At 40.3% G+C, this 14,887-nt stretch overlaps 1 protein-coding gene across 2 annotated transcripts in view; it reads right to left on the bottom strand.

Moving 5' to 3' along the window:
- Positions 1-3,447: 3,447 nt before the first annotated feature.
- The window catches only part of slc9a1a (solute carrier family 9 member A1a), a 35,168-nt gene continuing 23,728 nt past the window's right edge, over positions 3,448-14,887 (bottom strand). The window contains exons 7-13 of one of the 2 annotated variants that reach the window (XM_084357717.1): positions 13,154-13,224; positions 12,769-12,945; positions 11,452-11,578; positions 10,875-10,976; positions 9,220-9,301; positions 8,911-8,967; positions 3,448-8,439 (exon numbers count right to left, since the gene is read on the bottom strand). In XM_084357717.1, coding sequence (XP_084213843.1) covers positions 8,144-8,439; positions 8,911-8,967; positions 9,220-9,301; positions 10,875-10,976; positions 11,452-11,578; positions 12,769-12,945; positions 13,154-13,224 — 912 coding nt within the window. In that variant the 3' untranslated portion in view covers positions 3,448-8,143. The remainder of the gene's footprint in view (positions 8,440-8,910; positions 8,968-9,219; positions 9,302-10,874; positions 10,977-11,451; positions 11,579-12,768; positions 12,946-13,153; positions 13,225-14,887) is intronic. The other variant, XM_084357718.1, reaches the window with a different exon arrangement.

The following is a 14,887-nucleotide window of genomic DNA, read 5'->3' as shown; positions in this document are numbered from 1 at the left end:
GTTACGGAGTCATTGTGATTTTCCATTTAGCTAAAACAGAAGCGGGATAAACAAACGGCCTGAGCCAGAAGCTTACAGCTTTCTGTCTGGACGTCTCACGTGCTTCATACGAGCCGCGAGGCCGAGTAACAGCAGTCAACTTCAACAAGTTCATTCCTGTTTTATTACGCTCGACTTGGAACAAAGTGTTCAGTTATAAAATGTCTTCCACGTATATAAATCCAGCTCTTTCCTTTAATATTTGACAGTTGGGACTCTGCTGCCTGTTAATATTTGAATGATGAAGCGCAGCACTCTCCCCTCTGGCCAACAAAGTTTACTGCAGTCGCTTCAAACTACTTTGTTGATCTGGCAGGGGAAGGTGTTTGCACTCGTCCCCTTCCTCATAAAGACAAGTCAGCAGGGGCAGACGCCTGATAGTGTACTGTGCTTAAAGGAAAAGTTCACCCACAAATTAAAAATGCACTTATTATCTATCCCCATGTGAAGATTTGCCTATATTGATTTGAAAAGCTGTTATTCACACCCTTTTGTAAGCTGAGGTCTTTGCTGTAGCTACTAAAAGTGTTAGCGTGCATCCTGTCTGAAGTGCTTCTCAGGAGTAAATCAGGTCTTTTCATATCAATTTGGGATCTCAGGCCTTCTGGAGACTTGGATCGCACTGGACAAGCTGTAGTAGTCCTCATCTACTTCAGTTGTTTAGGAGACTGCTGCAACACTGTTCTGCTGTGAAGCTCCAGAAATTATTTCTTTACTATGAAACCTGAATTTCCATCAGCATGATGGTGAGTAGATAACGACTTCTTCTACCTGAGAATTTGCATCTTTTAGCTACTTTATACTGCATTTATCTGGCAGTTGTAGCTACTAGATGCTAGATTTTAAAAAACTACAAATATATGAAATATAATGCAATGTTATACAATCAATAAAACCACCCAACAGTGTATAAAACTTAGCTCAGGGCAGGGCTGGCTCACTGAACATGTCTACTGAGCCCAGGGTGCCCCAAAGCCACAAGCCTCTGTAGAAAGTAATGTAAAAAGTATCTAAAAGTCAAATTTAGGAAAAATAAAGATTAAAACATAAAAAAAAGTATGAAAAGTACAAATAAATAATAGATATATTTACATGCATGTATACACTGTGTATACTAAGGTTGACCATTTAACTGATTTTACATGAAAAATACAATAAGTTGAAACAATAATGCATCTAAACTTATATAACAGGATGAAGAGGATCTGCATCATGAGTACTTTCGATGTTTAAGTAGATTTATCTCATAATACTTCTGTACTTTTTTGGAGGATTTCTAGTTGTAACAAAATACTTTTCAGAATCAGAAATCGGCTTTATTGACTTATTGGTTATGTGTATGAGGGGTTTTTTGCAATACATTATATCGTCTGACTGATCCAGCGAAGATGTTCGGCCTTGTGCTTTTTTGTTTATGAGTTCATCCGTTTGCCTTTTTACTAGTAACAGAGTAGTTTAGAAATTGTTCTTTTTACAGTCACGGTTACAAACTCTCTCTCCACCTCCTACGCTCATATTCTGAGGGTAATTTGTTTGCCAAAAAAGAGACAGAACACACAGAAAACAAAGATTTGTTCGCTCACATATTTTTTCAAATATCTAGATATATCATCTTTATGAATTTATCTCCAGTTAACATTGCTGTCAGTGTACGAACACAGAAAGAGACGAGGACAACACAAAACAACAACAAACAAATAAGGTAAAGAGTTTCAAACAATGCTCTGGACCTTATTAAATATATAAATATTTCAAAACAACATAGTGCCCGTTTTTTCTTTTGACACTGCCGGTGTGTAAACTTGACTGTAGTCCTGGGACAGAAGGACGAGCCCAGCAGAAACGCATGAATCCACTTGTGGTGAAACAAGTCATTATTCAGTTAAACAAAAGCTGTTGAGAAATCATGAGACATGGACACATTGTTGCTATAAAGTAGATCTTTAATTTGGTATATAGTATCTGACGTAGTTTCACTTCCGGTTGTTAGTTTCACTGGTCGTTACAGGAATGGAATGCTGAAAGCTAAAGATTAATCAAGAAGAAAGTGCACACCTTCAGACTCTGATTTATACATAATATAATAAATTTCTAATACATGTTTTTTTTTTCTCCTTTTTGTCGTACATATTCCCCATTCAAGTGTACAAAATAAAATAAAACCTCTTAATTATTGCAAAATTTAAACCGACTGACACATAAATTCAACAAACGCATGAAGATAAACAAAACAAAGTGAATAAAAAGGGAAATAAAATCCACTTTCATCAAGTCGTAGCATTACAAATGCCAGCGTCTCTGCTTCAGGACTGAAAACACTAAACCCATCTGTTTATAAAGGCCCATCACAGGGTACATTCCTTTTCCCGATGATGTATCACCTGATAACCAAACACAACGTGTACACTACATTAAAGCCACTTATTGCTCTCGCTAACGTCGGCGTTTGGAGATAAAATACAGCTTTCGTTAAAGTGCTCGGTGTGGTGGAGTACAAGAGGAGCCGGATTTGGAGAGCGATGAGGTAAACGAGGCTGGGAAACGGTCTGAATGACACTGCTGGGCTCATTGTGTTGATGACGTGCGTGTGTGCGTCACTGTGTGATTACTGGCCTCTCTAATTGGACAGCATTTGACTCATGCTCATCTGCAATCTAAGCGTTAGCCTTTTGCTCGGCTGCAGCACTTAAAGGAACACAGCGGGTGTTTGTTTTTTTTACATATTTTAGCCCATGTAGTAACCAAATTAGTGCCAGCAGTTTTTCAAAGCACACTGTAGTGTCCAGCAACCATTTATATCTATTTATTTCAGTGTTGCATTTTAAAGAATAGGTGCACGTGTACTTTCAGACAATAATTGATCCAGAAAGTTAATTCAAGGCTTCGGCAGTCAAGAGTTAAACAAATAAAGCGTAATAAATCATCTTTTTGTACGTATGTTTACATCTCATCAGACAGTGTTTCCTTTCTGAGCTGCAGTGGTGGGACAGTAACACAGAGCGTGTTTACATTGTTTTAAGACAGACTTTAAAATATAAACCTGATATGATGAATCTAAAGTGTGACAGACCTGAAAGTCGACCTGATGTTCGTGTTGAAACGATCTGTTAGGCTGCAGTGGAGGAACAGAAACGAATGGCTGAAAAAACAACCAAAACAAAAATCTAAAAACATGCAAAAAGGAGTGGACTGTAATGTTTGCCTTCATCTTAGTTTCCCCAGTGGAATATTGAACAGCAGGAGCACTGAACTTGAGCAGAAAGCTTATACGCTGCACTGACCGGAGCTGTAAATTCAGCCTCTTTCCACTCGACTCTTTAAACTCCACAGTTTAAAGTTTGTGTGACAAATCGTCTGTGTGGAGTGAAGTTCAAGGTAAACATGAGATGGAGGAAAAAAAGAAGAGTAAAGCCTAAAAACTTCTGTAAAGCACAGTAATCCATGTAAAGCACTTGACAATAAAAGCAGGGGACTTAGATTTCCCCGTGAAGCCACAAAGAACAATAAAGCACATACGTTTTATCAAGAAAACAGATGCAAATAAAAAAAAAAAGAAACATAAAGCTGATGTAATTGCTGGTGAGGCAACAGTGTTGACATTGTGATTCAGTCCAACACATTCAATGAAAACAACTTGCCGCGACTTCAAACGAGTGAGCGCTGCAGGAAACACATCCAGTGTGGAAATTTTTTTTTACATCAAGCGTTCGTTTGAAAGACACGAGCGATTTACACGTGAAGGAGGTTCGTTTGCTTTGTGCGTCGAGCAAAAACAAAAAAACAAGGCAAAAACGAAGCGTACATGACATTATAATGTAGGAATACAATATAACAGGTTCTTCTATAGGCTGTATGGCTTCAGATTTCTGCACCAAACATTTCTCTCTAAGGAGCGTGAGAATGTTTGCCCAAAGAGACGCATTTGGTTATGAAAAGGAAAGAAGTATGAAAATAGTGTTTTTCTTTTCTTTGGAATAATGTGAAGTAATCCAGGATGTGATGTGTTTAGTTTGAAGGATTGTTTTTGAAATTAAATAGGAGGCGTTTGGTTCTCTCGGTCACAAACTTGTGTCCACTTTGATATGAAAAATACAACATCTGAGCAGAGGATTTCTCTCCGAGATACCCTGCTTTGCATTCACACAGTCACACGTACTCATAAGTGGGAGTGTGCTAAGAAACCTTCCTGTTCCAGTTTTAAGAGTAAGGAATGTTAAATGGACGCCAAATCAGAGAGCATCTGGGAAGATAATACAGAAATAATCCCAACGGCAGCACTGCATTAGGCGGCCGATGGAGAGAAACAGCTCTCAAGGCGTCTGCAGCTGTTTACAAACCACTCTAGAAGCTCGTAAATTCAATGCCGCATGTAAAAAAAAAATCCTTTAAGCAACGATAAAAGGAGGATCCGAGTGCCGCATGTCATTCGGCCCGTCGGTTCTGGGGTTTTTAAACAAGCCTCCTCTCTTTGACCCCGTCCTTGTTGACATTTTCAGCACACTCTTCCGCTGCGACACTCCATCACACTCGCCGACATTTCGGAAAGTAAATTTCAATTCAGTCGAGACGGGAAAATGAGATGCTTCACGGTTTGACCTCTCAGCTGTTATTATCCTTTAGCAGGGAAAATTGTCAGGGGCGGTATAGGGTACGTTCATATACGCATGTACATTCAGCAGGATTTACATGAGTGCGTGTGTGCACATACATTATTATACCCTCTTTGTATGCTCTTGCTACAAGAGCAGTTTGCAGATGCTTTAAGAGAAGAAGAGTTGAGGAGAGAGAGCGAGCCTGCCAGGTTCTTCCTGCCCGTTTCCTCGGCTGTAATGTGAGTCTTCTGGGTGTAAGAGGATCAGGACGGATTCAGTGGTCACCAACACCTCGAAAACAGGCAGAAAACTAGAACGGTGATTCAGTCGACCTACTTCAGAGAAAGAGTGTGTTTCTCTGCCAAAGTTTGCTTCGGAGGAACTAAACTCTTCGGCTGGGTTGCACCAACAAGACTTGAAGGATTAAGTGAGATCTTCATTGACTGATTTTTTATGCTCAAATTAAATAAACAAACTCTCCTCCATCCACCTTTCTAGCTTCAAACAGTGTTCTGGGGACTTTACAGTCCTCTGAGAACTGCTTGTTTATTCAGTTATGGAAAAGATAAATACCTCTGAGTTTGTATTATTATCTCATTAATATTGTAAATATTAAAATTCTGAGTTTGAATTTTTTCTCCAAAACTACAGTGTGTCTTTAAGCAGAGCTCTGTTGCACCATTAAAAAAAAAGTTTAACCGATGTGGAGATACTCCCCAAATTAAAATACATATAAATAAAATAAATTTGCGTGCTGTCTGGACCTAGTGAGTATAAAGGAAGAACTGCTCTCTTCTGGCTGCTCTGTATTTCTTAATAAATGTTGTAAGGAGAAGGCGTGTTTACAGCGGCCCCTCAGACCAGTAGTCACAGCCGTGGACCAGCCCGCTGCTTTTTAAAGGTCTACTCTTTGGTTAAAGATACACCATGGACCGGGCTGCCCTGTTGTAACAGAGATACAAATCCCAGCATCATAAAACTCATTTGGTTTGAGTCTGTCCCTTAATTTTATTCCAGTAAGAGGAAACAAGACAGCCATGTTAAAAGTTAAACATGGATCAGTGTTTAAATTGGAGTTTAAAGTTTTGGTGCAATGAAATTCAAACTAGGTTTAGAGAAAAAACTAAACTGAGGATTAAAAAGAGGTTTACATTTAATCTTTCTTTGGTCCAACAGAATTCAAACTTGAATTTAACCAGGTTTAAAAGTTAATCCTTGTTGGTGCAATCCAGCCTTATTGTGATGACAGACTTACAACAAGGTGACGATGTTCACATGGATATGTGTAAAAACCTCATGCAATATATATCACACCAGCTATCGTACACACTGTACAACCATGAACAGTACAGTGGAGAGCAACTCACAGTATCGACAAAACACTCGACTACATCTTCGTCGTCGCCTGCGGAAAACTCTTCAGTCTTGCTGAAATGTGAAAAAACGTTTTACGACTGTTTATTTTAATGCCCGTGTTTGATGTTACTTTAGCTGTGACCGCCGCTGTGGTTCGTTTCAACGTGTTGCATGTTTACAAGATTACAAGACTTCAGTTTTAAAGGGTATTCATAAATATAGGATATGATTTCATTTACATATTTTACACATCTATACTGCATAGAATCAAATAATTTTTGTTTTTTGTGCCACAACATGCCTTACAGTCTTTAGATTTCAAGAAGGTGAAGACGTGCTGATGGACTCCTGTACAAGCTATCCTCCGCTCGTCGTGTCCGGTGATCAGCTCAACAGCGACCTCAGACACAGATGCCTCCTCTAAAGGCCAGTGAAAACTGAAGAACGCAGACAGGCGTGTAAAAGATAGTGAGCGTTGATTATTTTGATATACTAATCAGCTCATGCGGAGGAGCGAGGAGGTGACTGCTAGATGGGCACTTGTTCGTTACATTAATATATATAGAGAGATACATCTACTCTAACGACTCGACCCCTACTTGAGTGAGTTTTAAAGGGGCTTCTAAAATTGAGGTAAAACAGAAAACATCTACACAGAAACGGGACAACATGTGATTTAACTTCAGAAGACTGATGGGGATTCAAAAAAGATCACTGACATCAAAACATCTGTGCTCCTCCGACACTCAGCTTTTCTCTGCATTTGTAGGTCGAATCATCTTCGAACGACAGCGAGGAATTTCACATAAACCCCTCCACAGCCCTACGACAAGTCTGTGGGTCTAAAAGCACGACAATAAAGAACTGTGGTTCTTTTGCACGGTGACTAAAAACATCAACAAACACTGGAACAAACTCTGATTGCAAACAGACGTTAGTACCCCTGAAGTTAAAGTGGAAATAGACAACTTTTTGGCTCGAACTCGTCATCATGAAAGCATTGATTGCACAGTGTAATGGTGTCACCATCCACGTTTAAATTGGTTCCCTATGACCCTCGTGTCACACTGCTATTCTCTCTGCTTCTGCCATCTGCCAGAGGATTTGTTTTCCCGGGAAGCTATCAGAAGCTAACCCCAGGTAACGCTGGAACAACTGGAGTAACTGAAACTTTACCCTGCAGAAGAAGAACCCCGCTGATGGAGGAGGCAAAGAAGGCGAAGAGGGAGAGTGACAGAAACCAACGGGTGTTCACTCAATGGAGAGAGCTCAGAACCGACATTCAGTTGGCATACTTTCAACTAGATCAGTGAGTAATAAAATGTGCTTACTTATCAATGCAAGGGGTGTTTTTAGGCGTTTCTAGGTCAAATCGGGATTGTTACGGTTGTTTTTTGCTTTGGAAAGTAGCCGGGCTGCTAGCAGGAGCCATGGTGCTAATGCTAGCAGCCAAATATAAGCCAGGAACAAGTGGCTAAAAGGTTGTCTGTTTCCACTTTAAAATATGTTTTTCTTAAAGACAAAGATAAAACTTCACCAAGTGAAAAAGGCTCGACATAAAATAAGGCCAAATGTTTTAAACTAGCTACAACTCTAAAAGTCTGAATATCCAGCAACTTCAAGTGACAGAACGAGAACGGTTTCAGTGAGATTTTGGATTAAATCGAACGCCTTAACCTTAAGTGCAATGTTTACACGTGAAAAGTGGATTGAAGGAGTTTGATTTGTTGATTACATTTAGGACTGGAGGCCCAGCATGTCTCAAGACAGAAAAGATCGTAAATCATGAACAGCTACGTATGCAATCATTAAGAAATAAAAAACTGACACTAAAGTAAAAATGACATTGTCTGACACTGAAACAGTTCATACCTTTGGTAATGCATAGTTCTTTCCTGAATGTCTCAGAATATCAATCATTAACTCCATCATCTCTCAGATAGCAGCGAATGCTGTTCCAATCCGGCTTTAAAAAAAAAAAAAAAGAGCGATGATAATAACAAATTAAAGGCTCTTTTTTTCTTCTCAATCTCTGCTCGCTTCCTCTCTCTGGTTTGTACAGCATTAGCAGTTTTGGCTTTGTTTGGTTTCTGAACCAAAGACATTATTTAGAGTTAGAGTATTCAGTCCGCCCCCTCCACATCCAGTCTGCCGTATCAAGGCAGGAAGGGTTCATCCTCTTCCTCGTCTGCGCTGGGACCAGGGTCGCTCAGGCATCTCGTCAGCTTCTGCTGGTCTCTGGCTCCGTCAGCCTCACCTGGCTTGTTAGGTCCACCTGGCCTCGAGGGAGGCCTCATCATCAGGCCCTGGTCCTCCTGCTGTTGTTGCTGCTGGCCGGCCCGTCTGAACTCATCCATCATGTTGACAGAGTCTGGAGACTGAGGAGAGGCCAGGTCCACCTGGATGGTCGGCACACTGTCTGACATGGACTTCGTGTGGTAGGCTTGGGGGTCTGCAGGCACGACAAGTGCACAAAGTCAGGAAATTTGCCTTAAAAGGGGATCGAGTATCATTCTGTCATTACATTAGCGTGCATGAACATAAGATGCACAGCGGGAGGAGAGGGTGGTCAACAAATATTGGGGTCAAGTACTGCACAAACTCAACGACAGCAGGCTTCAGACCTTTCCAAATACTTCACAACACAACGAAAACAATGCAAAGTAACTCATGAATATTTATAATGCAACACATGCTGGAATAACTCAGCTTTTATCTAAAACTTCCAACATACGTCATGCTCGACTCTAATCAGTTCCTCAGCTGTGATAAATCTTGGCTTTGATAATCACGTCACGACATCGTCTCATTAGTGATGAATAATTAATGAATGTTAACAAGCAACATAACCGACGCATGCATGTTAGGATTGCTGCTGGGTTATCACAACTCAAAAGTAATCTTCTCTACACTCCCGACATACCTGGACCGATTGTGTTCCCTTTCTGCTGTTGAGCAGGTTTGAAATCAGTACCTTTGCCTAAAATGAAACCACACAGTGGTTTATTTACATCAGTGGGGGAATATCTCCTGCTGCAGCTGTGAACAGTAGCAGTGTCTTTTCTGTTGTGAAAGCGGCCTTGTGAGCACAACAACATATAATGTCCGATCCCTGTGGGTGCCATCAGTGACATGCTGAATGTTCTATTGTTTCTCACATGGTACCTTTCAGTGAAATGGCGGTAGCTATCGAGTGTTTGCATTTGGCTGTAGCTGAGATGAGTGTGTTTACCTGAGGCCAGTCTGGCTCGACACATGGTTGGGGAATCAGGCGGAGCAGCGGGCACCGTCAGGTAGTTATTCATGTCTTTTATCTGGAAAAACACAGGGATATTGTTCATTTATGGGATGATTTAGCCTCGGCAGGTCATCAAAATGTAACTTATATGATGCAACTGTTTTATCATTCACTTTAAAAGATACGACAACAAGAAATACACACTCCACTTCTTTAATTGCTGAGAATTAGTACTGCAGCCACACTACAATAAGTCAGTAATTTACCATTGATCAGTATCTTAGAGAACTTCATTAAAATGATGTGTTGCTCTGTTAGTCTCGGCACAAATCTTCAGAGTCCACAGTGGCTTCTAGCACATTCGATTTACCCAAAACAACAGTCTCTTCTGATTATGTAATTACAGGCTGATGAAATGGAGGTTAGTGGTAGCGCCACTCAACCGTGCGAATAAATCAGCCGCCCATTTGTGTCGAGAAAATTAATTTAGGAGACTGAAGGTGGACTCTAATTAGAACACAAATCATAATTTCGGCTGAATCATTTAACTGCTGCTGGCCCGGAACAAAATGAAAAGAGCTGCTCTTCATCTGTTGGTTCTTTGGAGTTGACTGTTGCTCTCTGGATTTATCACAGGCCGCTTCCTGAAATATAACTTCTACTTTCGTTATATACGAGATTGTGTAACAGTCTCTGCGGCACACTGTTGTGGTATCACAGAATGTCTTATTCAGCGCCGGCTAATGATCAAAAAGTGTTTTGTTCGACCGTGATGTGACCAAGTATCAATAACATGCAACGCCGCAGACAACGATTCCTGATTTAAGACAATATCTATGATAATATTCATGACAACATTCAGAATTTGATACGAGTCATGTAAACCAGCATATTCAGTTTGGATTATTGGACTGCAACATTTCTCGATCTGGACATATCGTTCAGAATGTCTCTAATTTGGGGTTTCAACTGCAGTTTGTGACAAACAGCCTCTTGCCTGTTTACAGTGTGTTTCCATGGTTACATTGTAAACAAACCAACTAGTCAACAGTTTACAAGGCTGGGGAAGAAATGCATGCCCAAAAGAAAGGCATGTTTCTGGACAGAAGGAGAAACACACCTATTTTTAAACATTATGGAAGACTTGGATACCAACAGGTTTTCCTGTGTTTTTTCTTTCTTGTGTGTCACATTCGTCATCACAAACACGCAGGAAAAACAGGGAAAAGTATCATCAGAATAAATCCATTAAACAGTCTTAATCAATTAAGACACATCGTTTTTCCAGATCTGATGATACAACTAGCAAGGAGTGAGACCTCTCGCTTCTTTCTCATCTCTGTCGAGAGTTGCACGTGTAGTATCGATCAGGCAGCCGGCAATGACATGCAGCCAGTGACGAGGCAACAGTGGTCACCTTTTTAATATCTTTCACTGCAGTCTCTCTTTCAAACTCAGCGCTGACTGAATGATGGAAAGACGTTAAAAAAACAGTGACCTCAACTTGAACACACGAAAAGTAACGTGTCTACCTGGGTTTTGTGTTTTCATTACAGTCATTTCACCCGGGAGTAAAAGCCGACTGTACCCACCCACATAGAATACAAAAGCCAGATGTTAGCTGGTGTTACTGAGACTGACAATCATACCTTTTTCTCCAGCTCAATCATCTTTTGCTTCTTGATGAGGAGATCACCGAAGCCGTCCTCAAACGGATCAGCCACCAGAGTGTGTCGGTTGTAGGAGCGCAGCTGAGAAAGAAAAGACACGTCAAAAATGCAGTTAATTATTCATCAAACAGAGTCCATAAAAATAAAGTTTGGGCAGTGTTTGTTTTTGTTCATCTCTAAAAATCTTTATAAGTAACAATAAAAACAATGACAATAAAGAAGAGACAAGCTGGAGTTGTGCAGCGGTGTTGTTGCTCATTTACTCCACGAGGAATAATCACCTCTTAAAATCAATGAGAAGTGTTTTTCTGTGTCACTTCAAATTAAACTCAGTATTAGTTGACGTATGAGTCGAGAGCACAGCTACAGATTTAACTCTAACAATCAATACACTATAGTCTAATATGGCACAGAGGTTCTACTTTGTTTATCGGTGTAAATCAATATGACTCATAAGCTCTGAACTCCTGCTTATACAAGACAATATATATTTAGCTAATACGAAGAAGAACTTTACATGCAATAATCTCTTATTTTACTCATAAAGCAGTGTTACCCTCTGTCGTGTCCTCTGGAGGTTACTCCTGAGGATCTTCCTGATCTCCTCCTCTCGGCCTCTAGGCAGCTGGGGCAGAGCTCTCTCCACAGGCTTGACAGGCGGAGGCTTCTTGGGCTGGATGTTCCTGAGGAAAGACGCAGGAGAAAGTTCAGACTATAACAGACATCAAAATGTAAAAACTCTGTCATGTGTGCTTTTGTCAAACACATGACAATCTGTTCTGATAATTAAACCGCTGAAATCTCATTTCCCTTAATTACTTCCTCCTGGTATCGAACTGACAGCGTCTCTAATAGCGTGGGCCGTCAGTTACCGACAGCTACTGTGAATGGACAAAGATTTCAGCAAAGAGACCATGAAAAATAAGTTACTTGGGAATGTTAGAGTTAACATTAGCTCATTCTGTTCTTATCTTTGACTTACATTTTGTAAAGAGTGACTCATACACTCACACTGAATATTAAGACTGACCAAGGCTTCATTTAGCAACTTATCACTAATTACTTCATAATGCACATGTAAAATTACTACTGTGAGAAGTTGCAAAGCTAACACCACATTAACATTCTGGGAAATGAGTGTTAAACAGTTTTTGCCACATGGTGGATGGAACATGACAGATGAGGTGGTGATGACTTTGCTGTTTATGTAATACAAACCACAAAACAGCTCACAGTCTTAACACAGCAGTGCTCCTCAAAGAACGAGCATCTGACAGTCATCAGCCAGTCTCTCTACATTCAAAGCAATGCACAAAATCACAAGATACCAAAAACACCATGATGTCTCTGGATGAAATCTGCAATGTTGTGCTAGCTTCCCATACAAATACAAACAGATGTTCAGTCTATTTAACCATAAAAAAAGCTAAAATGCTATGAGGTCATTAAGCCAATAACAACAGACGTGTCCATGGGAGATTGTTGTTCACATGATCCTGTTTGAATCGATCTAAAATTAAAAAACTTAACAGCTGGAGCGTTCACTCTTTTTGTTGTGAAGTGAAACTAAAATACACAAATAAAACTGTTACTTCCTGTTTCATTGACATCTTTGACAGAAACTCCTGTGGTTCAAGTGTTATTGAGTTGACCTAAATATCAGGTCAGGACAGTTGTATAATTTACTGGCTTCATATTTAAAAATCAGCTACAGTCAGTATTTCACACATTTACGTGTGTGTCTCAGCTGACACTCTGAGAGGGGTTCGCTTGTAGTGAAGAATCCGTAGAGAATTATCACACAAATCTGCAGCTTCCCTCGACCGTATGGAGGATTATAACAAATTCCAGCTCATTGTTTTTCAGTACTTACTGCATGGAAACAGTGGAAGGCATAGCAGCAGGCAGCTTGACTCCCCCTCCGCTCTCCACCAGCTCAATGGCCTGTTTCATTTCCATCTTGTGGTAGAAGGCGATGAGCTGTGGCTCCTTGGAGCGTTCACCTGCGATCAGGCACTTCTTCACATACTTCTTGTTGAAGCGGTTCAGCCTGGAGGGGAGGAGAGGAGTGACAGATGAACACAGAGAGCAGGAATAAACGACAGACACGGGGTTAAGAACAGGGCAGAGTGTGATGTGAGAGCGATGACACAGAAGAGGTCAAATGAGGGAATTAATCACCGACACCAATGATTTCACATTTACAGCCACTGTTAAAAAAATAAAATGTAATGGATTAATTCATGTTAAGTCCATACTTGTCCTTCCAGTGGTGGTGTCCATAGTGTCCACAAATGTCTTCAATACCAGTCAGTAGGTGGTCGAGGAACTGGAGACAAAAAGAGAGAGAAAATCAGCTTTTACAAAAGGAAACTGACTAAAAGACAAACTCCAGAAACAGACTCTCAATCTGACCCTCCGCCTCCTCTGTGAAATATATAAAAATGTCACAAGTCTATGAACAACATCAACATCATTTACAGCCATTTAATTGTTGCTGACCTCTTTTATGTTAGAAAAAAGCCTTTTCCCATTGTGTATATGTATAGTATACTACTTTTTTGTACAATTTTGTGTATAAACTATTATTTATGATTAATAGCAGTGATCATCTGGTAGCACAGATGTTCCTCTTGTCCCTTTTGCTTCGCCACAGTCACCATTCCTCACAGTCAGAACCCACAACCAGGTAAGACTGCCAACATCATTATCAACAACAGCAGGTGACAGGCTTTAAAATGGGAGTCATGAGAGAAAACCAGCAGCAGCCAGGTGATTGATTGGACAGTGTTTATTAACAGTGGCAGCACGCCGGCTCAGAGAGCCAGAGAAAATGTACCGATGGACTTGTTGTTCAGACTGCAGCCGGCCGCAGGTCGCCCTGGTGTTCTGACGGGCTGAGAGGCAGCGTTGCTATGGGAACACGTCATTAAGCAGAACCGCAGAATTTACTTCTGCTTTGTCAGAAGAGACTGATTTATATAATGACTGCCCAGCGCTGCGGGGGTGGGGGTGAAAAAGTCTCATTTGAAAAAGTGGCAAGAGAATGAAATGTTTCTCTGCAGCGTTAATGTTGGAAGATGAAGCGTGAGGCAACACATATATTATAATACATTCTCTTCTGGCTAAACTAATACTAGGTCAGAGATGTTTTCTTCTTTTTCACCAGTTCACTTTATTTATGCTGAAAAACTGCTCGGCCTTTTTTTAGTCACCATTCCATACAAAAATATGTAAAACCAAAAGCCTCTCATTAAACAAATACAGATTTATGCCAATTTATGAAAAGATATCTTACTCTTTTAAGCAGAGCTGCCACGTTTACCGTAGATATTTAATTGGTTAGTTATTCGACAGAAAATTACCTGCCAACTATTTTAATAAACAATTAATTGTTTTGGTCATTATCTTAAGCAACACTGTCAAACATTTGATGGCTCCAGCTTCTAAAAAGGAAGGATTTGCTGCTTTTATTTGTCATTTTTGACAGAAAATGAATGTTTGTTTGGGTTTTAAACTATTTGGACAAAAGAAGCAATTTGAAGACGTCACTTTCAGGCCCTGGGAAGCTCTGATGAGCATTTTTCCCAACTTCAATCAATTAATCTGCATAATTATCAAGAATGAAAATAATCGGGAATTGCAGCCTTAATATTACGGCTATGTTTCCCTTTTCAGTCGCATAAATATCATGATCCATATAAGATTGTTGCGCAATTCAACAGGGTAAAGTAGTTCAGTATTATCACCTACATTGTATCACAGCAGCAGATGATTAAAAGCATCCAAGAACTTCATTGGTACCCATCTACCAGGCATCAGTGATATCCTTGAGTTGTCTGCATGGAGACAGCCAGCTCTTTCAGCCTTAAGCACTGGTGACTTACTGCAAAGAGCCCCAGAGAGCTGTGTGTGTGTGTGCGTGTGTTGTGTGCTTTTCTGAGCTGTATTAAAAGCTTTGCAACACTCAGGGATTGTCGACCATGGTGGTC

Source organism: Pagrus pagrus (genome assembly GCF_965226575.1).
Source record: "Pagrus pagrus genome assembly, chromosome: 7".
Taxonomy (NCBI): Eukaryota; Metazoa; Chordata; class Actinopteri; order Spariformes; family Sparidae; genus Pagrus; species Pagrus pagrus.
The sequence above is the reverse complement of the archived record's forward strand: the minus strand, read 5'-3'. Positions and strand labels throughout refer to the sequence as shown.